The following is a 25,734-nucleotide window of genomic DNA, read 5'->3' as shown; positions in this document are numbered from 1 at the left end:
TCGGCTGCTTTTTCATCTTGTGAAATTGTACTTGCTAGCAAACCAACCCCTGTTTCAGGCAACAAACGGAAAACGTGTGATTTTATAACTGCTTTTGTGCGCTTCAAATCGGCATCCACATTAATCAATATCTCTGTTCTCGCCAGCTGCAGTTGCAGAGGGGTTCCACAGTGGTCCTGAATTTTTTTTTTTTTTTGTATCAAGTCCATTTTTCTGCATCACACAAGGGTTTGTTGCACATATGCCACTGAAAGTACATGTAAATATGCAACATAAAGAAAAAAAAAAGAAATATTCTGTGATAAATAAAAAAAGAAAAATCTTCACATTGACTGTAATGAGTCTATTTCCGCAGTTAAATGTTTTTTTCATGGCCTAATTTATCAACGATCTTAAGATAATGATTAATAAAAAAGTGTTAAAACTGTGGACTATAGTCTATCTGTCTCTAAACTCATAAAATTCTATTACATTATGCAGAAGGTCGATAGGAAAGTACTGTGCAAATCCATTCCACTTGCTTCTCATTACTAGGTTGATTATGAAACTAGGGTATGAGGAGTGTATGCCACTCTTCTGCATCCCGATTACCACACACACACACACAGAGAGAGAGAGAGAGAGAGAGAGAGAGAGGCAGAAAGCTGCTGAGTGACCTGCACTGAGCGCAAAGGCAAACACTGAGGACCTGTGTACAAAATGAGTTTTGTAGTTTTACTTAAACCTCCAAGGGATTATTTTGTATCACATTTGTTTGTTTGTGTGTGTGTGTGTGTGTGTGTGTGTGTGTGTGTGTGTGTGAGTGCTTTTCTGTATGTGAATCTTGTCTCCAGTTTGTAGCCCACCCTAACTGCCAGCAGCAGTTATTGACTATATGGTATGAGAATCTGTCGGGCTTAAGGCAGCAGTCTATAGGAGTCAAGTGCTGGACTGTACTGGGAGTGACTCTCGGTCTGCCCTTCCTCGCAATTGCATACTGGATCATGCCCTGCAGTAAGGTAAGATCAGCATAACCACATGAACGCACCCACGCGCACGCGCACGCGCACACACACACACACACACACACACACACACACACATTTCCTGTAACTAAACCTCAGTATCAGTCTGAGCTCACAAAAAACAGTGCACACTACCTCTTTAAGATAAAACTAACCAGACATCCAAATATTTCATTGATGTTATTTCAAATATTCAGTATAGCATGAATGTTAAGTGTCATAATGAGATGAAAATACTGAATATTACAGATAAGTGGAAAATATTTTAATGACTTGGAATGTGTAATATTTCAAATGACATCACAGAAAAAAAATGTATGTGTTTTTTTTTTGTGTTATGACCTACTTCCAAAATTTCTGGACTATTTTGTTCTTTTAAAAGACAAGATATCATTTATCCTAAAGGCAAATGTCATAAGCCTCGAGACATGCTGCACACTGTGGAAAAGCGTTCTAATTCTCATCATTTCTGAGTTCAAACTGACAAACAATGATGACCGCAAGCCTAGCATGGCCATAAAATCACAGCCTGTCCATACTGTATTCACTGAGCTAGATAGACTTTTCTTTTTTCATATCAGGCAAATGTGCTTCCAGAACAGTTTAGCTGAGCAAAAATTTCCCCGCACGTAAGTCTATAAACTATTGTTTTTGGCTAATGGTACATTTATCTCGGCTTGTTTCAAATCTTTCATCAAACAGACATTTCCTAATGTGAAAGAAAACCGTACTCTCGCTCACCAGAATGACATTTTACACACATTTGCCAACCATTGGACAAAAGAACAGTTAGTAACATAACAAACTTCTGTTTGTAAAGTGCTTTAGTAAACCGTAGGTGTTTTTTGTTTGTTCGTTTGTTTTTTTGGAGAGAGATGACGAGGCACACAAGCTTGTTCGAGTATATATATATATATATACATCCCCAGTTACTGGGGACAGACAAAATAATAATAATAACAGTCTATAAGAAACACCCGCTACTATTCTAATACAACACTGAAGCGAGCCCCAGTGGAAGTGTTATCAGGCACACTATTCATTACCTGCATAAGATACCCACAGTTGTTTTGAGTTTGTTTAAGCCGCCATGGGCTTGACCGATCTCAGACTTTTGCCTTTAATATCAGTCACATTTATCAGATGTCCCAGAAACAGAGAAAACCAGAACCAAGCATAAACATTTATCAGATTTTTCAGGAACAGAAACAAACACGCCGCCTTCCTTGTGTGTAAACTCGCTGCTGTTGAGGCGTTTGGGGCTTTTCTTCAGACTCAATCAATATTTGGGTTCGCACTTTCCTCCATTAATGAGACTTGAAGCTGAGCACACTCCTACATTACAGGTCACTACCACTGAAAACTAGTGAAGCGTGAAAGAGAAGTGTGCTCATAGTTTTACCTACAGTTTTGCTTATTAGGTTCATAAATGTAGTATCAGTGAGTTTACCATAGATGATGGCGTATTTTACCAATCTGAAATATCTCATTTCCATCTTCTGTCCACATTTTCATAACCATGATTCTATAATATTATTACATGCGCACAGAGTTAGTGAGATATGATTGGAGCAGAGAGAGGAGTGCTGAGTGTGTGGGTAGAGAGAGAGGAACGGGGAGACTTTAATCTCAATCAGACCTCATCACAGAGCAAATCTCATTTGCAAGACAAGAAACAGAAAGCTTTGATTTCTTAAATGAGTTTACAAGTACTCCTTAGACCAAGGGCATGTCCTTCAGTTTGTCTTGAATTATGTGTGTTAGTTTGAGTATAGATGTGTGTGTACGTGTGTGTGTGTGTGTGTTTGTGTGTGTGTGTGTGTGTGTGTGTGTGTGTGTGTGTGTGTGTGCGCGTGCATGCGTGCCTGCATGCCTGTGTGTTTGAGACAAAAAGAGAGAGAGAGAGAGAGAGAGAGAGAGTCTGTGTGGGTAAGTGGCAAAAAAAGGTTATTCAAGTTTGTCTGAGAGCTGAGTCGTTGTTGTTGTTGGTGTGTGTGTGTGTGTGTGCGAGTGTTTGTCTAAAGGTCTCTCTGCTCCTTGAGTTTGTGTTTGTTGGTAATTATGACTCATTATGGCATCTGTGCTGTCACCGTTTGACAGAAACCAATAAGGAGAGAGAGAGAGAGAGAGAGAGAGAGAGAGAAAAGAGAGAAAAAGACAAGAGGGAACATTTAATGGAGAGTGTGCAAAGGTGATGAGGACGACGATGATTATAATAATTAGTGACTGTAATGGAAAAAAATAACTTAGTCCCTCTTGTTAGGGCCCTTGTCGCACTCTCCATCTAGATTGAGATTCTGTTGATTTTCACACTGATCCAGTAAAATCAATGTGGAAAACAATGCTGGCTGATGAGGTGAGACACTAGTGAGAAGCAGTGGCTTGAAGCATTTTAGTGTCGCTTTGTGTAAATTGATAAAGGAGAAGATTAAAGAAATAATAGCAATGTTCTAATAATTGCCCTGTGTGTGTGTGTGTGTGTGTGTGTGTGTGTGTGTGTGTGTGTGTGTGTGTGTGTGTGCGTGTCTGAGCGTGTACAGATGTGTGTGTCACCCTCTTTTCGCTGGGATGTCCTCCGGGGTAATTGAAGGGTAATAGAATGTAGTCAGTATCTGCTCTGTGAAAATCAAAGCGCACTTTCATCTTATTCTCTCTCTAAACTCTGATTTTGTAGTGATAGCGCTGTCATTTCCAATTAAACGTGCACAGAACGAAGGCTAATACACACACGCGCGCGCGCACGCACACACACACACACACACACACACACACACACACACACACACACACACACTATCACAGTGCAGATTTGGTGGAATCGGATTCTAGCTGTCACAGCCCAGAGCATATGCCTATGGGAAGAAGTACTGGAAGGAGCTCCAGGTTGATTTGAGACTTGGCCTTTTACATCTCACTGAGAGCTAGTCTGTCTGTTCTTTCAATACTAAACTTCCAGGCTGTTTTAAATCATGTTTTGACATTTCGTTTCAGCATGACTGTTTGTTTTCAATACTGAAATGCTAACACGTTAACTCTAAAGCTTCGACTCTGTTCTGTTGGACTCTGTTGCTTCCACGGTTCTCTAGCTGGATGAAATCTTGAAGTCCTTTTCTGTACTTTGGTCTTACTCTGTTTATTTAAATGTTGGAGTGTTAATTCTGTATTGCCTGTAGCTGGGTCAAATCCTGCGCAGTCCCTTTATGAAGTTTGTAGCCCACGCTGTCTCCTTCACCATCTTCCTGGCTCTGTTGGTTCTGAATGCGTCAGACCGCTTTGAGGGTGTGAAGAACCTGCCTAATGAGACCATAACGGACCACCCACGTCAGGTGTTCCGAGTCAAGACCACCCAATTCACCTGGACTGAGCTGCTCATCATGAAATGGGTCCTGGGTAAGCAGTGGTGCTTTATAAGTTGTCTGTAGTAATTTTCATAACAGGTAATAATCATATAGATATCGCATATCTCAGTTACATTTATTCATTGTGCAGTCACATTTATTCATCGTGTGTGTGTGTGTGTGTGTGTGTGTGTGTGTGTGTGTGAAAGAGAGAGAAAGAGAGAAAGAACGAAAGAAAGAAAGAACGAAAGAAAGAAAGACCAAAACAAACAAACAAATTTCATGTCACGCACAGCCTTACAAATTCATTAGCCTGTGTCTCTGCCTTCATTTTTATCCTCTGATCTCTTATTCTGTCTCAGCTCTCTCTGTCTCCCTTTCTTCATTTCTCTTTGTCTTGTGTGTGTGTGTTTGCGTGTGTGTGTGTGTGTGTGTGTGTGTGTGTGTTTTTAGGTATGATTTGGTCAGAGTGTAAGGAGATCTGGGCTGATGGGCCTCGGGAATACATCATGCACCTGTGGAACGTTCTGGACTTCGGAATGCTGTCCATCTTTGTAGCATCTTTTACAGCACGGCTCATGGCTTTTCTCAAGGCATCAAAAGCCCAGCTGTACGTGGATATGCACGTCCCCAACAGTGACATCAGCAATGCATCGCTTCCGGCTGATGTTGCATATTTCACCTACGGTTAGTTCAGAAACGTAAAGTAAAGTAAATGGTATCAGAGCTGGGAGGGCACTTGAATCTGCCTTTGACTCCTCATGACACTCCTCAGAGAGCAGCTTTTTAAAATCCTGGACCTGGACCATTCATTTAATAAACAAATAAACCTGCCCTAAACACTGCCATAAACACCCCATTACTCAGGTACCTGCAGTGTTGCGATTTAAGTGAATAGTGCTCTCGTCAAAGCTCCTCATGCAAACATTTTGTCCTCTTGGCATTTGTCCTCTGTGGTCCTCTCAACACTGCCATCTGCTGGTGAAAAGCTGACATCACATTGATAATGATCATATAAGGTAAAAGAGGTAGTGTGTGTGCGTGCATGCGTAAGTGTGTGTGTGTATGTGTGTGTGTGAGAGAGGGAGAGAGAGAGAGAGAGAGAGAGAGAGAGAGAGAGAGGAGAAATCCTTAATTCACCTCTCCACAGTACACAGTGCAGGGCTTGGACAGTGTGTGTGTGTGTTTTTCGTCTGACAGTATTTGATCTGTTGCACACACTGTCTGAAGCCTTGGAACAAAAGTCTACACGCATGCTCACTCACATCTTACTCACTTCAGTGTCCCATTGATGTACAAGAACAAACAAGACTAGTCCAAATTTAATATTAAAGGTAACATACAAATTTAATTTTGACTCCTTCTGTGATTCAACATTTTCTTCTCATGTAGTTCTATAAAAGTCTGCATCTGTGTGTCTGAGTGAGTCTTCATAGGTGTACACAGCTGTGTTTCTTTTACCTTATAGTGTAGAATATATTATTATGTATCTCTCTCTCTCTCTCTCTCTCTCTCTCTCTCTCTTTCTGTGTGTGTGTGTTCTCTCTCTCTGCCTCTCTCTCTCTCTCTCAGCCAGGAATAAGTGGCGTCCATCTGATCCTCAGATCATATCTGAAGGTCTCTATGCCATAGCTGTGGTGCTGAGTTTTTCTCGGATCGCCTACATCCTGCCAGCCAATGAGAGCTTTGGGCCGCTGCAAATATCTCTGGGCAGAACTGTCAAAGATATCTTTAAGTTCATGGTCATTTTCATCATGGTTTTTGTCGCTTTTATGATTGGCATGTTCAACCTCTACTCCTACTATCTTGGAGCCAAGTACAACCCTGCCTTTACCACGTGAGTGAAATGGGCACATGTTAAGAACTTGCACACAGAGACACACATACAGACAGACACACAGACACACACACCAGAGAACATTATATTGACACTTAAATGGGCTGTGTGTTTAACAGATATGAACAGACATACATGGTAACTTAGCATTAACACTCACAGTGTGATTTCTGACTGGTTTTCAGAACATCTCTCTCTCTCTCTCTCTCTCTCTCTCTCTCTTCCTTTCTCTTTTGCTCTTTTTCCCTTGTCTATCTGTGTTTTGGCTGTCATTCTTTATTTAAGGAAACCGGTCAGTAAAGGCTCATTGAAATTCTCACTGCACTGAAAACGAGAGATATGACAGAATCGCTCTTTTTATAATCTCCAAATCGTCTTGCAAATGCATTTCAGGCTGCTGTCAGTTCAATCTAATCGCCTCCCAACGGGTCCGTCTTCATTTAGCAGAGTGAAACCGGGCCTGGCACCAGTGCCGCCTGAGCGCTCAACCGGGACCAGCAGATTGGTAGTCTTTTCCATCAGAATTTCATCCCTGCAAAAAATAAAATGAAATAAATGAAATAGATTCCTCAAAAGACAAGAACGAATGATACATACCCGTCTCATTCCTTATTACCAAGCGCCGGGCGTGTTTTGTATTTTTTTTTTACTAATTATTTTATTTTTCTGGGAATAATACAAAATATTAAAAAAAAATGTAACCACAGCTTTATGAAGTGAGAGTGAGATGTAAAATAGTATTGGTAGTGGTTGGTTTTGGAAATCTAAGCACAGCTTTATGAAGTGACTGTGAGATGTAAAATAGTATTGGTAGTGGTTGGTTTTGGAAATCTAATCACAGCTTTATGAAGTGACTGTGAGATGTAAAATAGTATTGGTAGTGGTTGGTGTTGGAAATCTAATCACAGCTTCATGAAGTGACTATGAGATGTAAAATAGTATTGGTAGTGGTTGGTGTTGGAAATCTAATCACAGCTTTATGAAGTAACAGTGAGATGTAAAATAGTATTGGTTCTGGGTTAGGGTTAGGGTTTGGATTTGTTGTTGTTGTTGTTGTAGTACTCACAGAGGGATTAAATTAACATACTGATTTAAAGAGCAGTCAGACTCAGTTAGCTGAAACAGTGCCTCCAGTGAACTGAGCTGAGCCAGAAGATAAACTCTTATTCTTGTCCGTGCCTTTGCTTTGCTTTTATTGTTTGCTGTGACCACTGTAAGTACAAGAAATTAAAAAGGGGGAGGGGGTGGATTAAGTAACAAACTTCATCTACCCCGCCCCCGGAAAAACAAAAAAAATCTATCTACTTTTAAACAGAAACAATTTCAAGGTTTTATTCCACAAATTTCAGGTCAAGATATTAAAGGTAAATATGATACAGTCAGTGGATTATCACTGGCCAACACCTAAAAATAACGTGACATCTCAAAGACAAGTTCTGAATCTGAAATTCTAAATTGGTAACTAGCCAAAATTGTCTCCTAATGTGAAAAACTGGTTGATTTTACTGTTTGTCTCTTTCCCCTAGTTTTGTTTTAAAGTGTGGAGAGGTAATCAAAAACAAAAAATAGCATCTAAGTGATTCTCTGATCACATGCAATCAAATGAGAAAACATTGTGGTTCAGTTCTTCATGATACTTTTATTTACCATAAGGCCACAAGATGTCAGTGGTGTATCTTGTTTAGAGCAGAATGTGTGTGCATGTGTGTGTGTGTATTTATATGTGTGCGCATGAGTATATGTACGTACTTGTGTGTGTGTGTGTGTGTGTGTGTGTGTGTGTGTGTGTGTGCGGACTTGTATGGACCCACAGACCTGATGATAGAGAATTATGCAAAATACACACATGCACACCCACTCATTTGAATAGCTCATATTAGTATAAATTTTAATATTTCCAAAGGTGTTATTTCATGTGTGAATGTGCATCTGTGAGACGGTTCCTGAAAAACAGCAAAGAAAAACAGCAAAGTCTGAGTGTGTCTGAGAGAGTGAGTGTGTGTGTGTGTGTGTGTGTGTGTGTGTGTGTGGGAGACCTGTATCTGATGTCTGCGTGTTCTGATGACAGTGAGTGACAAAATAGTCAACGAGTGTCAAAGGGAAAGATGGCGATAATGATCTCCCTCAGGGTGTGTGTGTGTGTGTGTGTGTGTGTGTGTGTGTGTGTGTGTGTGTGTGTGTGCTCTGCCATGGATGAGTCTGGTTTGTAGCATGACCTAACTGCCAGCAGCAGTTGTTGACTGTCTGGTGTGAGACCAAACTCTTGGGAATGGCTTTAGGGTAGACACAGCTGCGGTGAACCTGCTGCAAAGAGAAACATAATAACCAGCACACACACACTCATACATTCATCCATCAGACACCAGTAAAGAGAGAGGGAGAGAAAGAATGAAAGAGGGACACATGATTACCTGGTGCGTTTTTCATTGTGTGTTTATTGAGAATAATAGGAGTGATGAGATGTTTGGATGAGATGATGTGATTATGGTAATAATGATAATTATCATTAACTTCATCACTGTCGTTATTACTTTCATATTCGCACATTATTACCAGTAACAATTCAAGAAGTAAAAACACCGGAAAGAGAAAAAGAGAAAAAGATAGAGAGAGGGATGAGGAAATGAAGTGAGATAAAGAACAGACATAAAGAGATAGAGGAGGAGTGTTGACAGAGGGAGGCTTAGCAGACAAAAGAGCAAAAGAGAGAAGGTGAAACGGAGCTGCAGGATATGGGAAATAAAAGACAATAAAACGGAGAGGATAAGGAGGAGAGAAGAGTGACCTTGGACTGGGATTATATGCTATAAATCATATAAATATAAACCTAAAGATATGACACACAGAGGCATCGATTGGAAAACCCACACACATATTCTCCTCATCTGTGAAAACTGCACAGTTATTTTCTGCATGGCATCTCTCCTGTCCTGTTAGAGAGAGAGAGAAAGAGAGAGAGAGAGAGAGAGAGAGAGAGAGAAACAGGCGCTTAAAGAAAGCTTACACCCGAGGGCATTTTGGGTTTAGGAATTCTGGGAGATCAGTATTTAATTTCACCTCAATCACACACAGAGCAAGAGAGAGAGAGAGAGAGAGAGAGAGAGAAAGAGAGAACCAGGGAAAGGAAGCAAGGTAGAAGGTAGAGATGAAAGAAAAGAGAATATGTGATTGTCAGTAAATGAGGGAATGAGGGAGAGAAACGAAATTTAGGGGACATGGAGCATGCTACACAAGTGCAGAGAGAGAGAGAGAGAGTGAGTCACTGTAGGCACAACAGGACGCACATGTCAACTGCTGGTAAGCTCTCAGGAGTATGATGGGAGATTGTGTGTGTGTGTGTGTGTGTGTGTAGCCAGAAATTACAGACAGGAGAAGCAGGTGTACCAATAGGTGTGAAGAAATGGAGATAAGAAGGAGATGCAGTTGTGTGTGTTTTATCTTTCGCTCTTTCACTTGAGCATTCTGAGGGCCTGTTTAAATGAAGAGGAGGGAAAGTGAGAGAGAAGAAGAACAGCTGTAGTCAGAAAATTAAAGCTTTAAAGGAGAGAGAATGAGTTCGCTATAGTTGTGAGGAGTAAAAATGTGTATTCAGGCAGATAAAGAAAAACAGATTTTTGTTTCCTGTGGTATCCTTATGGTTTCGTCACTTTTTAAAATGTACGTCACATACCACTCAATTCTTCTCTCTTCCAATCTTCCCTTTATCCCATCCCACTCTTTTTCTCTTTCTCTCTCTCTCGCTCTCTCTCATTCTGTCCCTCCTCTTCACATGAAGAGGTTCATTCTCACATAAACAAGTGAAGGATAAAATATGCAGCAAAAAAAAAGAAAGAGAGCAAAATGGTTAAGTCTCAGAGGACCATCTAGCCACTTGGTACAGTTTCTAGAATGACTAAGTAAATAAATAAATAAATTATCTCCATGGTGATGGCTTAAACATGACTCATAGCTGAGAGACTCTGGAGGTACGTTAACATTTTGATTGACATATCTCAGGATAGGGTCACCTTTTAAGTCAGTGTATGTGTGTGTGTGTTTGTGGGCATGTGGGTGAACATGTGAAGGTATTGCAGAGAAAAATGAAATAATAAATCAATAATGAGAAATGAGGGCTAATGAAGGAACAGCTTAGGGTTGTACAAAACGACGTATTACAAAAGATGAATCTCAGTTAAGCATTAAATGATAAAAAGGCTGAAAAAAATAAAATGGAAAAAAATAGAAATCCTTTCAAGGCAGAAAATTCAATGGTTTTAACAGAGACTTTGATTTATTGTGAACAACATAGGTTACTAATCCAAATTTCCAAATACAGAGTCCAAAAACTCTTTGAAATTGAGACTCTCTCTCTCATACACTCACACAGACTCAGAAAGACATGCACGTGTTGAGGTATGTGATCAGTCAGTCAGCATTTGATATTACACATGCAGCTGGCTCAAAGTCTTCACCATGGCAGCCTGTCTAATTTCTCTCGTGTTGCACAAAATTAATCTGAGTTTAATATTTAGAGTGTGTGTGTGTGTGTGTGTGTGTGTGTGTGTGTGTGTGTGTGTGTGTGTGTGTGTGTGTGAGAGAGAGAGAGAGAGAGAGAGAGAGAGAGAGCTTGGAGATTAGTTGGTGAATATTGTTGCATTGTTGCACAGATGTGATTCACACATTAAGTTACTAAATGAAATTGCTAATGGCAATATTGTACTGATTGCTGACTCACCCCAGTGAAGTGTCTTAAATGAAACTGAAACACTGGCTCATCTCAATAAGAAAACATTGTGCCAAAAACAACATTGTGGTTATGAACAATAACAGTTTCTCTCAAATATGAGTCAAAAAGATATACCACTGAGACAAAAGAGTAATTAAAGTAAGAGAGGATGAAGGGAGAAATGGAAGGAGTCTGAGTGAGCACGAAAGAGAGAGATAGAGATGGGGAAACTGATATGCTTTGTCTGTAGCAGAATCATTAGAGAGAACAAAGATTAATTTATGATTGTGGCAATTGCCTTTCAACACTGCAGACCCCTGGGAAAGAGGAGTCTGTGTGTGTGTGTGTGTGTGTGTGTGTGTGTGTGTGTGTGTGTGTGTGTGTGTGTGTGAGAGAGACAGAGAGAGAGAGACGGAGAGGGGGGGTGCTTTTTGTGATTGTGGTATTTTTTGTGCCCTTTTTTTTGACACAGGCAAACATGAACAATTCTGTGTTTGAATGCTTGTCTTTCTGTGTTTGGCTGTAAAAGGGTTCTCACTCTTGAGTATTTTAGCATGGATCACTGTTACTAATACTTAACCAATATGTGCATACTGCCTCACTTGCACAAAGGTTTATTAATTCAGAAACACAGACATACAGACATGCATACGGAAATACACACGAAAGCGTGCATTTAAAGACTCACTGATATGCTTACACACACACACGGACACACATTCTACTTTAACCTTAATACTCAGTCAGGTTATGAGAACAGATCAGACTCCTAAAGCAGATTCTTTCCAGTCTTCCCTCCCCCTGTTTTTCACTCAGTTATTTTTTCTCATTGTGGGACAGCCCCCAAAACTTTGTGTAATCTCACTCAGGCTCAACTTAGATCAGTGTGACCCAAAGATCTCTGAGTACAGACGCACACTGACACACACACACACACACACACACACAAACTCACTCACAATGTGAGGATTAAAGAGCTCACAGAGACACAACTGGATCAGAGCCAATACTGACCGGAAATTAGTATACAAGACTTCAGCTTTCATCACAGGATGATTTTGTCACTCTAAAACTGACAATGTCCTTTGGTATAGTCACTCACATACATACATACATACATACATACTTCTATACACTCGGACATTTAAAGCCACATACACACACACATAATTAAATTATAATTTAATATAAACATTGCTAACACTTCTGGATTTGCACAAGCACACACACACACACACACATATACCTGCACACATGCAACAACTGGACTGAATACTGACTGACTCTTTACTGCCACTTTTCTGACTCAGCTGAGCAGGATATTACAATGTTGTGTGCTGCTATTCAGAACAGGTTATTAATATATTCTCTCTTTCTGTGTGTGTGTGTGTGTGTGTGTGTGTGTGTATTCATAGGGTGGAAGAGAGTTTTAAGACTCTGTTCTGGTCTATATTCGGCCTTTCAGAGGTGATCTCAGTGGTGCTGAAATATGATCATAAGTTTATTGAGAATATTGGATATGTCCTCTATGGTGTCTATAATGTCACCATGGTAGTGGTGCTACTCAACATGCTAATTGCCATGATCAACAGTTCCTACCAGGAGATTGAGGTAATCAATAATCTGCGATCATTTATCAATATTACAGTTCTATTTCATTTATGCCATATTACAACTTAACCGAAAACTTGTTCACTAGTTAAAAGCTAGTTTAGTGACCAGATGTCATTTATTTAAATCTGTGCTCTAATCACCAATTGTGTTAGTGGATATCATTGAAACATTCTCATATCGTGTTGATGACTGGTTGATTTTGCAGTCGGTTATACCTTTGTTGATTGGATATGATTTGAACCTTCTCTCCTGTCTGTCTCTCTGCCGTTTTCCTCTCTCTGAACCAACTCTCTCTCTCTCTTTCCTGCTTCTTTCCCTGTCCCTCTGTTTTACTCATTCCTTCATTTTTCCTCCAAACTCTTGCTCTACAACTGTACTCTCCCCTTCTCTCTCCCTCTCTCCCTCTCTATCTCTCTCTCTCTCTCTCTCTCTCTCTCTCTGTCTCTCTGACACAGGAAGATGCAGACGTTGAGTGGAAGTTTGCCCGTGCTAAGCTGTGGTTGTCATATTTTGATGAGGGTCGCACCCTTCCTGCACCCTTTAACCTTGTGCCTAGTCCTAAATCCTTTTACTACTTAGCACAACGCACAAAAGCCTGCCTCATTCGCCTCTGCAAGGCCAAAGGGCACCGTCATGACAATGAGCTGGAGATGGGCATGCTAAACCTACGGCCAAAGGTGAGAAATCACAGTGTTTAATGTTTTTGAAGTGTTAATAGTAGTTAACTGGAGAATGTATGTTGATATATTTAAGGACATCATGATAGTTGTACATTTCGTACTTTTACTATAGTTTTCCCTGCTATATAACAGTGAAGCTTGTTTGTTGATACAGCAGACATAGGACCAAATTTACTAAGCACGCCAATAATAGCAGCTAATTTGCTTATACAGTAAAATAAAATGAACAGGAAAACAGTTTCCTGTTTGCACATTATCCAGTAACGATGATGTAAACATCAGTAACATTTGTAAACAATCTTATTTCAATAGCTGACTTGCCCTTTAAATGACAAGTTTGCATGCGATGCTTTTACTGAGATCATGACTAGCTTAAAATGAAAAGAGCTACTGGGGGCATCTGCTTAAATATAATGTGAAATTCTATTGCCAAGTCAACAGGTCTGTACAACAACAACAATAGTTGTAATATTGGACTGTTGTGTGGGTCCTGTGTGAGTTCTGTTTGTCTTGTAGGTTTAAACATGACTGTAGAGTTGTATGCCACTGCCAGAGTGCTGTTTAAATATTTACATTTACATTTATTCATTTATCAGACACTTTTATCCATATATTATATTCATTTATGTAGCAGATGCTTTAATCAAGATATTATATGTTGCTTATATATGGCTATGACTATTATCAGCTGTTCCGGTACACATTCTCAGTTTTTTTGCGTGCCCTTTGATTATGGCCTGTATTTTTTGTTAAAGCAAAAACTACAGTTTTTACATGGTGATTCTAAATTTGCTCCTGTCTCTCCAGTCTCTTAGCTAGTTCAAATGTCACCTCTAAAAGTGATGATCAAGCTTTGCAAATCACAATAAACATGCAAATCTACCTATTTGCATGATGTCTGCCTCTGGTTTTGTTCCATCTATGCCTTATTTTCCACCTTATCGTTTGTTACTAGCACAGGAATACTCAAACATATTTAGCATATTTAGCAATTTGACTACGCATGTGAAAATCCACAGTTCGTGCATGTGGCCAGTTTAACATCAGCTGAGTTCTGTCCACAGATTTTAGAAATCTGCTCTTAATAAGTTTTGCTGTGTTCATACTTATACATATGTTAAAATACCAGCAAATCTTTAGTGAAGTCTTTTCTCGTTTGTGCGTAATGTTCCTGTGGCAATGTGGGCAAATGTCCCAGCAAGCATATAAATATCTGCCAAGTGGCCATCTCCAGGGGATATTTGCCAGTCTTCAGTTGGAGAGAATATTTTTTGTTTGTGTCTTTGTGAGTTTTATATATATATATATATATATATATATATATATATATATATATATATATATAAAACTCACAAAGATATATATAAAAAATATATATGTGTATATATACAAAAATATATATATACACACACATATATATAAACACACACACACACACATACACACACACACACACACATACAGATTGAGAGATTGATGTTACACAAAGATATTGTTATTGCTGAAACGAAAAGAGTAAAAACATTTATGAGATAATGAGTTAGGATTTGGTTTGGGTTATCAATCTTTAGTTACAGTGAATGAAATTCCACTGGGCTATTAAGACAAATGTTGAAGACTCCATTGTAATGTGAAAGTACTATTTTGGTTCAGCATGTCAGAGGTGTGTATACTGCAGTGCAGAGGCAGAACTGCAGCTGAGATGCACTCAGTAAAACCACTAATTAACCTTGTTGTCGTTCTTGAATGCTTGTTTATCAGCATACACATGTTCAATCCAAAAGTGAATGCTATTAAAATGGCTGCATGCCAGGTGTGCTCTTTTGACATGCAAGAAATTTGTGTACCTTCACAAGAAAATGTGGCAACATTTTTGTTGGAAACATTTTCTGTTTCATACAGTGGATGACATAATAAAAACAGTGTCCAGTGATTAGTTCAGAAATGTCTCTCTCTCTCTCTCTCTCTTGCTTCATTTCAATTCATCCCGTCAGGATGGATACCATGCAAAAAAATTAGTAATCTTGTCACTGTATCATAGATAAAACAGTATACGCCAGTGTTCTGAAGGCTAAAATAAACTTTAACAGTGTCAGGTTACAGTGACGTGGAGAGTATTCTGTGGAACTTATTTGAATATACAAACTATGAACAGCTGATTAACCCATGTTCCATCAAAATATAGAATGTCAAATTATGTTGACATTTCATTTATTTATATGCTAATTTTCCACTTTTGGGTTTTAGACTTATATCTCCATCCCTCATCTGACCATCAGTCAGAAAAATGCATTGCTTTTGTTGTTGTTGTTGCTGCTGCTGTTGTTGTTGTTAAAATCTAGCTTAGTTTTTAATGGAATATGTGTCTTGACTTATATCTGTCCACATCATGATCTTCAGGTTTTTACTTCAATCACATTAAAATAGCATAAAAATGCACACTGCAATCACAGTAAAATTTGATTCTATAAATAAAACTTTATGATGAGATTACTCAATGGTTAAACATCTCAAAGACACTTAAGAGACATTGACCTCTATGAACTTTTGTACATGTACTCCTGCTACACAAGAGACTACTTGAATAGTGCTATTAATGAGCCTGGCTGTGGCAATGTGTTTCCTTCATGTCATGTCTCAATGACATTTTAACTGGTATTTAATGCTCAGAAAGGCCCCTTAAATGGACCTGATTTTAGTAATTCATCTTCTTTTTTTTATTCCTAATGCCTTTTAAAGGAATAATATAGTTTGTAAATGTTTTGCAGTGAATGTGTCTATTTCCATTTCTGTAGTGTGGGGAACATTGGTAAACAAATGCTGTGGTGTTTCTGGTCTGTGTATGTACATGAGCGAGTAAAAAAAAAAAAGACTTTCCTTATAAGCAGTACCGTTGTCATGTAAATCATTTCAAACATTAAGCACTGACCAACACAAACTTGATACTGTTTTGTGATGTAACATTTTTGAAGTTGGCAGACTTGCTAAATATTTGGCATTAGTGTAAACCAATGGTTTTCAGCTGGGAGTTTTTGCAAACCCCCTATGTGTTTGTGGCAGTGCTGTAGGGGGTTTGTTAGACTGGTATGGAAATGTGACTGTCAAATTAAGTTCACTTAATTAAAATCTCAAGGGGGTATTGAGGAAAATAATTTGGGTTGAAGCAGTTCATCTGTCAAAAAAAGGTTTGGAACCCCTGATGTGGTCAAATCATTTGACAAGACTGATATTCATATTGGCGTCTTTGCCTCTCCATGCTACACAGTGGTTTTCATCTTCTCCGCCCTGGTTAGTTAATATAGCTAGCTAACATGGAATTGTGACTACCTTACTCTTCAGCTGGAGAGTTTGATTTTTGAAGTCCTAGATACAAGAACCAATTTAATAGGGCATCAACCCGTGCCATGTATGAGGGAATGAAAAACACTTTTGTAACAATAATTTCACACATAATTATTTATGAATGATTGCCCTAATCATGCACCTCTCTGAGGCTCCAACATCGTACAGTCACCAGGCTAAATAAATCTGAGTTGTAATTGCACTTTCTCAGCAGAGTAAATGCATTAATGAAAACACTTGAAAACAGTGCCTTCATGTGAATAATTGTATCAACAGAGGTTTTTATGGATGTAATATTAGTATGAAACTGCAAATCCAGAAAATGTAACTTTGAAAGCGTTAACACACATTTGCACAGACCAATTGTGAAGTGTCTATGCCACGGCTACGGAAGAATCTGACTTGCTGGACCCTACAGAAAGTAAAAGAAAGCCAGCAGGAAAAGCTGGTTTGAATCTTGATTTTCCATTAACATTTCCTCATCTCTAACCCATGAGTCACTGATTCAGACACTGTGAAACACGTGACTCTTCACAGTCGATGGCATGATTGCATTGCTTGCTCTCTGATAGCCTGCGCCAGCTAATCAGACATTTGACAAGTCATTTGAGGATTGAGAAACGTCTCCCCTCACACAATTACAAAAGGAAGCTGATCCTATTGTCGCATTTATTTATTAGTGAGTGTAAGAACTGAATCTGAATTTCAGAAAAAAAATGTATTCAAGGTAAAGCTCATTGCTCCCTGAATGTATGAATAAGGCTTATGGGACTTGAGTGTACTGACTTAAGAATGATTGATTCTAAAAATCTGTTAGGGCATTTAATTAAACAAAGAGACATGGTCCACTCTTTCTGTCCAGGTCTTATAGCTCCTTTGTACTTTTTACTTGTCAGCTGGATCGATACCGAGCCCATCCACACTCAAGGGAGGAGCACAGTGTGAGGAAACCCATTAAGCACCCGACGCGCTACCAGGTAAAGGGGTGGGGGGCGGGGGGGCATTCTGAAGAAGGTGGAGAGTGAGTGAGAAAGAGATATGAAAATAACTGCCAAAGATGTTGTTTGAGTGTGAGAAGAAGTTTGTGGCACTGAAAGAAGAATATGTGTGTTTGTGTGTGTGTGTGTGTGTGTGTGCGCGCGCGTGTGTGTGTGTGTGTGTATGTGGCTTTGGTTGTTGAATAAAAGCATGTGTTATCTGAGTATATGAATGAGTGATAGAGTGAATTAGTCAATTTATGGAAAAAATAGGTTATGAGTGGGAATTCAGCTACTGGGGAAATTTTGTCGTGTAATGAATGAGTGATGGTAGAAAGCAGAGAGGGAGTGAGGGTGGAGGAAAAAAGCTTTGCCCTGAGGGAAATGTGGAGGGTTTTGATCTAAAAGAACATTACATGCCATATCTATTTCCTCTTAATGCTCCATCCAAAAACAGATTCTTCATGACAACCTGTGTGTGTGTGTGTATGTGTGTGTGTGTGTGTGTATGTGTGTGTGTGTGTGTGTGTGTGTGTGTGTGTGTGTGTGTTTGTTCCCGAGAATCAATGGATGGGTACCCCAGAGTCACATTAAAAACAAACCATCATCACCATCTGTCTGTGTATACACTGTATATGTGGCTTTTTGTGGGTGAATGTGCATGCATGTGAATGTGTATCTGTGTATGTATGTATGCATGTTTTCTCACAATCAGAAAAAGAGTGCCTTTAAAACTGTAACAGAGTAAGTAGTGAAAAATAATGCATAAAACTGCAAATGAGGCCTGAATCTTTTCATTTTTCCTCATTCTCTCTTTTCTTCCTTCTGTTTTTTGCCCCCAACCTCACCCCCTACCTCTGTGAACACATTCCTGTCATTTCACTTTCACTCTCTATTCCTTAACACAGAAAATTATGAAGAGGTTGATAAAGCGCTATGTTTTGAAGGCTCAGGTGGACAGAGAGAATGATGAAGTTAATGAAGGTAAAAACTTTAATGTCTGTTGCTGGGCTTCAAGGGTGGGGGGGGGGGGGGGGGGGGGGGAGGGGGTTGTTACAACTACAATGTTAGTTGTATTGAAGAGGTAACCTACCGCAATGTCTACTCTTAAAGTCCCAGCAGGAACATCTCTGATTGTAATGGTTACAGTTTCAACCCTAACAACTGAATAACAATAAGAATTTAAATAAACTTGTATCATTATTATTATTATTATTATTATTATTATTATTATTATTATTATTATTAATTTGTTTGACACTGAATTCTGTTTTATCAGAGGAGGACTGAAAATTATTAGCATGTTATTAAATTATTAGCATGTTTCTGGCATGCTAATAATTTATGGAGTGCTAATGTCTCTTTTGGAACTGTTGGTTCAGTATGCCCCTTCATTATGTCAAATGGTGTTGTCGGAATAGATGTTTCTATTTCAAGAATAGAGGAAACCACCCACCCAAGACAAAAAAAAATAAATAAAAAGATCAATCTGGTTGTCTAGAGCCACACGTTAGGTCTAGTTTTAATTCTTTGTAATCGCATGAAAGCCACCGTTTTCACAATGTCAGATACTGCATTTGAGTTTTGAAAAATGTCTGTGGAAATCATTTGAAAAGTGTCTGTGGATAGCATTATGCATGTGGCTGTGTGTGTGTATATGTGTGTCTGAGATTGTGTTTTTCTATCTGACAGTAAGTAAGTTTGTGTGCAAGTGTGTGTGTGCTCATAGTGCAAGTGTGTAACTTGTACAAACTATTTGTGTATGTGTGTATCTGTGTGTTTAACTCTGAAACTCTGAACATGTATCTATATTTGTGTTTATTTTTAGGTGAACTGAAGGAGATTAAACAGGATATCTCTAGTCTACGTTACGAGCTTTTGGAAGAGAAATCTCAGACTACAGGGGAGCTGGCAGACCTGATCCAACAACTCAGCAACACGTTCAGCAAAAACACCAAAAAACAACCATGAGAGAAGAGGGGAGGGAGGGAGGAAGGGAGTTAGCTTGCCTGGAGATTATTTACCGGATATTACTGCAAAAGCGATAGCAACAGAGAGGGTGTCGTTTAAGAAGGAGACAAGATAGAGGAGGAAGGATGGATGACTGAAGAAGTGAGAGATTATCTTTCACTGAGGTTAGAGGACACAATGAGGAATGCTCAGAGAACACAGTGTGAAGGAGAAAAGAACAGTCTGCCCCTTCCTTCCCTTCACACGCTCACTGTGTTTTAAAAACGTATTCACTGTTGTAAAGCTACTCTTTCAATCAGAGAAAGTTTTATAGAGACAAACATTCTTATTTCTCTTTGTAAATGGACCTAATTGTTAGTTCAGTATAATGGAGAGTAAAGAATAAAAGGTCACATAAAAGGAAAGATTACAGAGAGAGAGAGAGAGAGAGAGAGAGAGAGGTGAAAAAAGAAAAACACTGTGACATTGCAGGTTTTTGTACATTGTTAGATTAAGAGCCTGTTGATATAAGATTTCATTAATATTTAATTACCTTATTCTCAAATGGACAGAAAAAATAGCACAGATAATATTGACTGTATTTATGAGAACCATGTTATAAAGGCAGTCTAATTAACACACACACACTTGCATTACGACATCTCTTCACAGTGAAATACCTTTAGAATGTTCTAAGCCAAATTCAAACCGTGAAATTTTTTTTCAGTAATGACATGCAAGTCTTTGTGTGTGTGTGTGTGTGTGCGCGCACGTGCGTGTGTCTGTGTGACACATACACACAGAGAGAGAAAGAGAGAGAGAGAGAGAGAGAGAGAGAGAGAGAGGGAATATGTATGTATCGCATTTCATTTCAGAGTTTCAAAGAAAACAATCACAGTTGAATAGAAAAGAAAATCTACTAGTGGAATAACTGTTTCTAAGCAGTCTAAGATCTGATATTTTTCACTTGTATAAAGATTAATAATGGTAAATTTTATGTATATTGTAATATTTTTAATTCTAAATTAAAAAGCATAACTCACACTTTGTCAGTTTTGATCTCTTTTCTCTTTGACTCTTTTGCTCTCATGGCTTCTATCCCTTTTGCCTGCAGTGGCTGCCTAATTAAATTTACAGCTTCTTACCATAGCGTAATTATGACTTGGGAATCCAGATTGAGACTGCTTCAAATCTACAGGGCTCATTAAAGCCATTTATGATAATATATGGGGGATACTGTGACATCACAGACAGTTTACCTCATGTATTTGTGCATGTATGAAAATGTGTCTACATACCTAATTAGGGTCATATGACCTGATGTAAGAGCCTACTGTTGGATAATTCAATGAGATATTTTAGCCAGTTTTAATCATGTCAGCATTGAAAGCGACATGTAATTAAAAATATGTTATACTGATGGGTGACAACTCTAACAAAATCCCAGGTCCAACAATCTTCAGTTCTGATACCTTTAAGATATTTCCACAAAGTCAGGCAGTATGACAGTCAGGCGGCTGACTAGCAAAGTGTAATACATCGGAAGAATTTGATTCAGTTTATTCACTTCATTGAAGTTAAAATAACAGTTTTACAAACAGTGACACAAATTTGTGTAACTCTTTTTCATGCACTTTTTTCATTCATTTTGTGATCCATCTCATTTTAAGTACATTGGCTAACCTCTTATGCCCTGTCCCAAATGCAGCTCTACACCCAAAGCTCCTCTTTCAGAACTATATATGTGTAATACAGGCAATGTCTGTACCGCAATTTTTTAAGCATTCAAAGATACATGATTAGAAAAACCAATCTGTGACATTACATCAATATGACTTGATGCATGGTTTCAACTCTGCCTCTAACAAAAATGTTTCATTGTACTATTTTCAGTTGTGCTACTTAATAGTGGATTTATACAATACGCATACTTTTATCAAGCACATGGAACATAAATTACAATGTGTTAATGACTTAGTTTCTGGAAGTGAGCCATTCTCATGTTCAGTGAAAAGACAATAAATTTAAAACCAATAAATTTAGTCATAAAGTATTCCCCAACACTTTTTTTTACACTAAAATAGTGGAGGTAGCTTACAGGCCAAGACTGACTCATATTCTGCTAACTCAATACAAAATGAAGTTTAATCTAATCTTGGTACTGCAATTCTTTGCTTGTTCAGAGTGTTATACTATTTAATATGTTTAAGCTCATCTACAAAAATAGACAGAGACAGTACCATGACAAATCGCACATTCAGCATGTGCAATTCATAATAGGGCAACTGACCGCAGCACTAGAGCTTTCTGGAAAAACCCTGTGCTATGAAATATATATATATATATATATACACACACAGTATATATAAGGCTTACATTCCAGCCTCCAATTCTGATTCTCTGGCATACTCTTTCCTCTGTCCACCCACAGTGAATGGAAAGAGGCAACACGTAGCTTTCAGTTATGTGTAACTTATGAAACTGAATAAATATTAACCTGCTTCAACAGCAATGTGATTAAAAAAAAAATCCATCTGAATTCAGATTATTAATGCTTAGTGGCAGAGCAAGAAGGCAAATGTCTCAAGTTTGCTTTTTGCGTTCATTTCACTACAAATGAACTCAAAAGTGACTCATGAGACAGAAATACCATTGTCATATTGCAGTTTTGTTTTCTTTGGGTTGGGCACCATAAACTTTCTGCAGAGATTAGTCATACATCATTCTGCATGAATTTTCTTCATCAGGGTTTGATCAGATGCATGAAAGGTACATTAAGGCCACACTGAAGGCATTAGAGAGCACTCTTCTAACATGCAGAGCGAGAAATGAGACACCCCCAACCCTTACGCATCCCCATAAAAAGGCTTTGAGACCTCAAGAGTGGGTAACCAGGACCAGACCTAGCCCTTAGGTGGCCACAAGCAGGATTTGAATATGCCCAGCACCCCTATCCCTCACCCCCCGCTCTTGCCAGCAGTGTAATCCGTCTCACAATACCTTTAAAAATCATCTTCATGTAATTAAAATCACAATGACAAAGGCAAAATGTGTATAAATACACAAACTCCTCCTGTTTGATCTGTTGAGTTAGTCACATTTCAAACTACTTATATTTTTCTCTCTACATGGCCCTAACACCCTTCTGTAGGATTATGCCATTGTTGAGGTCAGATGATATGGGACAACAGCCTTCTGATTAAATAATAACCTGACGCCAAAATGGACAATCCAATTCCCAGACAGCACAAATTATCTTTGAGAAATCTATGCTTCATAATTTTGAAACAGCTGTTGAATGTCAAGTAACAATGTTTCGGTGACTCGTTGTACCAAAGAGCAAACGGCATAACAGAGATGCCTGTCCGACAGATTTATAATCATTGTATAAACGTCTCAAAGAAATGTGTCTTCGGTCAGGGTTCCAAACGTTGGCTTCACTGTTAACGTTAGCTAGCCAGCTAGGTAGCTAGCTGTTGTGCTGTACAGTTAGAGGCTTCATGCAACAACTACCTACGTACCATGCGTGTAAATTACATAGATCACTTGCAACCTAGTGTGTTTTGTAATTTGACATGTAATGTTTATAACCAAATGCTGTGAATCCCTCCTAGAGATCCAAACTAAGTTCCAATTTTATAGACAACCATTTGAACAGACCAGTATTCCCTACTCAGACCCACCTCTTCCTCTCACTGTACCTTAGTTCTTGAACAAAAATCCAAAAGAAATGACATAACATTAACATTGAAATTTGAAGGAAAAAAAAACCCTGCCTTTATCTTGTAGCTTTCTCTATTTAAAAAAAAATGGATGGGAGCCCTTGAGAGTTTTAAATGAAATGAATGAAATGTTCTAAAGATGACACTAAACTGTAACATTTGGGATCTGACTCTATTGGACAACTACAGTCAACATTTACCAGAGGCTCCAGAAGCCGCTTATGTTGATTATCAGGTAGGGGTAGAGCTGGGTAACAGCGTAGGGCCATACACAAGCTGAAACTGGATCAATACATTTACAGAACCTAGGAGGTAAGAGGCGATATGGGAGATGAAACTACTCTTGTTATATATTTATTGTGTATGGGTATTACCGTATTAGAAAAGATACATGCACAATTTAAGTCAAAAGAACATTTAATTTGCAAGCCATGATTTTTGATTGTTTGTTTGTTTTGTTGTTGTTGTTGTTGTTTGTTTGTTTTTGTAATGAGCCTGATCTCACTGGGAGCTGGTGGGAGTTGGGAGACAACTAATTCAAGCCTAGAAATGCAAATCATGATTTTACCATACAAATTTTTAAGCAAGTTTCTCTTAATCTCAAAAAATGAAAGCTTGAATGAATACCTAAGAATCACATTTTTCAGTATTAGTACATGTTGTACACATGATATTAGAAATGTGTTATTAATTACATCTTTGTACTTAAAGTACTAGCTCAACTAATAATTTACTAATCATTTACAAAAACGTATATATAATTTGTGAATAATTACTTCATTATCATTTGTTGGTTTACAAGTGACTTATTCATTATGGTTATGATGATATGTTACTGGTAACTGTTTTGACAGTTATCATAAAAACAATGTCAAATAGAATGCCTCTAAGATTTATTATTCAGGTCATGTTCCTATTTCATCACCATAAACAGTATAACAATAACACGATGGCGCAACAGACTGGTGATACGGGGATAATAAAATGGTAGGATAGGGCATTCAAAGAAATTCGGGTGGATATAACCATTGGTTATTGGAGGTTTCACTGGTTTTATTGCAACTGAAGATTCTGCTGGCTACGATGTGAGGTCCAGTCCCTTCCTGCATGTTATCTGTCCTGCCCTTGATTATATTCATCTAGGATCTTTTTTTTTTTCTTCTTCTTTTTGAGGGCTGCCCAGGCAAGATTGAACATCTTACGCACAGTGCAGAGACAAGGACAGCATCTTACTCATACACAGAGACAGTCACACCCAGACATGACAGAGAAAGACATGCTGATTACAAACATGGACATAGAAATGCAAGTATGCTCCATTCATGAACACGCACACACAAGCATACACACACACACACACACACACACATGCACACACAAGCACACACAGACAGAATCTCTTCGTCTCTAATTGATTAAATAATGGTTCAATGATTCGTTCCACTCTGTCAAATTATGGAATATTGCTTGGCAACCATCCATTTACTGCTCAGAGTGGGGCTCATGATCATTCCTCCCAAAAGTCTATAAAACTCAGACAATTAACTTGGTAGAAGAATTAGATAGATAGATAGATAGATAGATAGATAGATAGATAGATAGATAGATAGATAGATAGATAGATAGATAGATAGATTATACATATATAGACTTATATCTAGACTTTGCTGAAACAGTGAGCAATAATACAATAATAGAGTATGTAAGAACACACAAGCAATGAGTTTTGCCAGATAAAGCCTGAGGCTTTGATTGAAAACAGCCCGTGGGTGAAGAGTTGCTCTTAAAAAGTAACCGCGCATGTTTGTGGATGTTTGACAAAAATGTCCCACAACTTAGACCTCTCATAAAAGAGTGCAATCTGCTTTTTGTCAGGACTATATTTTTTTCCTTTCCCAGGAAAAGGTTTCAGTGGTTGAGCAAGGACACTACAGCAAAAGGCTTTGTTTTTTTTTTTCCCCACCAAAGTTCCCCTCATAAAGGTAGAATAAGGAATGTTAAACATGGCTGAGTCGTCTTGGCTGTACTTGTAATGTCAACAGAAAGTTCTAGATCGAGTTGCTGTCGTGAAGAACCGTTGCATGTGCTTTGACATAAAAAAAGTCTCTCCAACAAGCCTAAGAAAAATAGGCATTCTTGTGCCTTCAAAGAGCATCTCAGTATCACTTAGAACTGACCAATTATCTCTGTTTAGCAGAGTACAACATTAAAAAAAGTGTTTCAAACACAACCCAGAATAAAATTCATCCATTTTACTACCATAGAGACAAAGCCTGATTATGTGGGATTTTTTTTTTTGCATTGTTCTGGGTGAATGATGTTTCTAATTTGCCTTCTCAGTTTTTCCACTGCACATCAGTGGGATTCAAAGCCAGAACTTTAATACTGTCCACAAGTGGCGGGTTACTGAACCAATGGAATCATATCCATAACAAAACAAAGTAGACCAGACAAAGCCAGAGCAGGTAGAGTAGACCTTACCCTGACAGATCAGTGATTACTCAGTGCACTTGTTGTGCTCCAGACATTGGACTTTTAAGGGTTTTGTAACAGTACTCCCATGAG

The 25,734-nt window shown here is 38.5% G+C and overlaps 1 protein-coding gene across 1 annotated transcript in view; it reads left to right on the top strand.

The window, feature by feature from the left end:
• The window catches only part of trpc7b (transient receptor potential cation channel, subfamily C, member 7b), a 30,999-nt gene extending 11,531 nt beyond the window's left edge, over positions 1-19,468 (top strand). Inside the window, exons 3-11 of the mRNA XM_030764968.1 lie at positions 834-998; positions 4,178-4,394; positions 4,796-5,029; positions 5,915-6,179; positions 12,300-12,495; positions 12,954-13,175; positions 17,417-17,497; positions 18,406-18,481; positions 19,326-19,468. Of these exons, the coding sequence (XP_030620828.1) occupies positions 834-998; positions 4,178-4,394; positions 4,796-5,029; positions 5,915-6,179; positions 12,300-12,495; positions 12,954-13,175; positions 17,417-17,497; positions 18,406-18,481; positions 19,326-19,468 (1,599 nt within the window). The remainder of the gene's footprint in view (positions 1-833; positions 999-4,177; positions 4,395-4,795; positions 5,030-5,914; positions 6,180-12,299; positions 12,496-12,953; positions 13,176-17,416; positions 17,498-18,405; positions 18,482-19,325) is intronic.
• Positions 19,469-25,734: the final 6,266 nt, after the last annotated feature.

The sequence above is a fragment of the Chanos chanos genome, chromosome 2, assembly GCF_902362185.1.
Source record: "Chanos chanos chromosome 2, fChaCha1.1, whole genome shotgun sequence".
Classification (NCBI taxonomy): Eukaryota; Metazoa; Chordata; class Actinopteri; order Gonorynchiformes; family Chanidae; genus Chanos; species Chanos chanos.
Note: the sequence above shows the minus strand (reverse complement) of the source record. Positions and strands in the feature narration are given on the sequence as shown.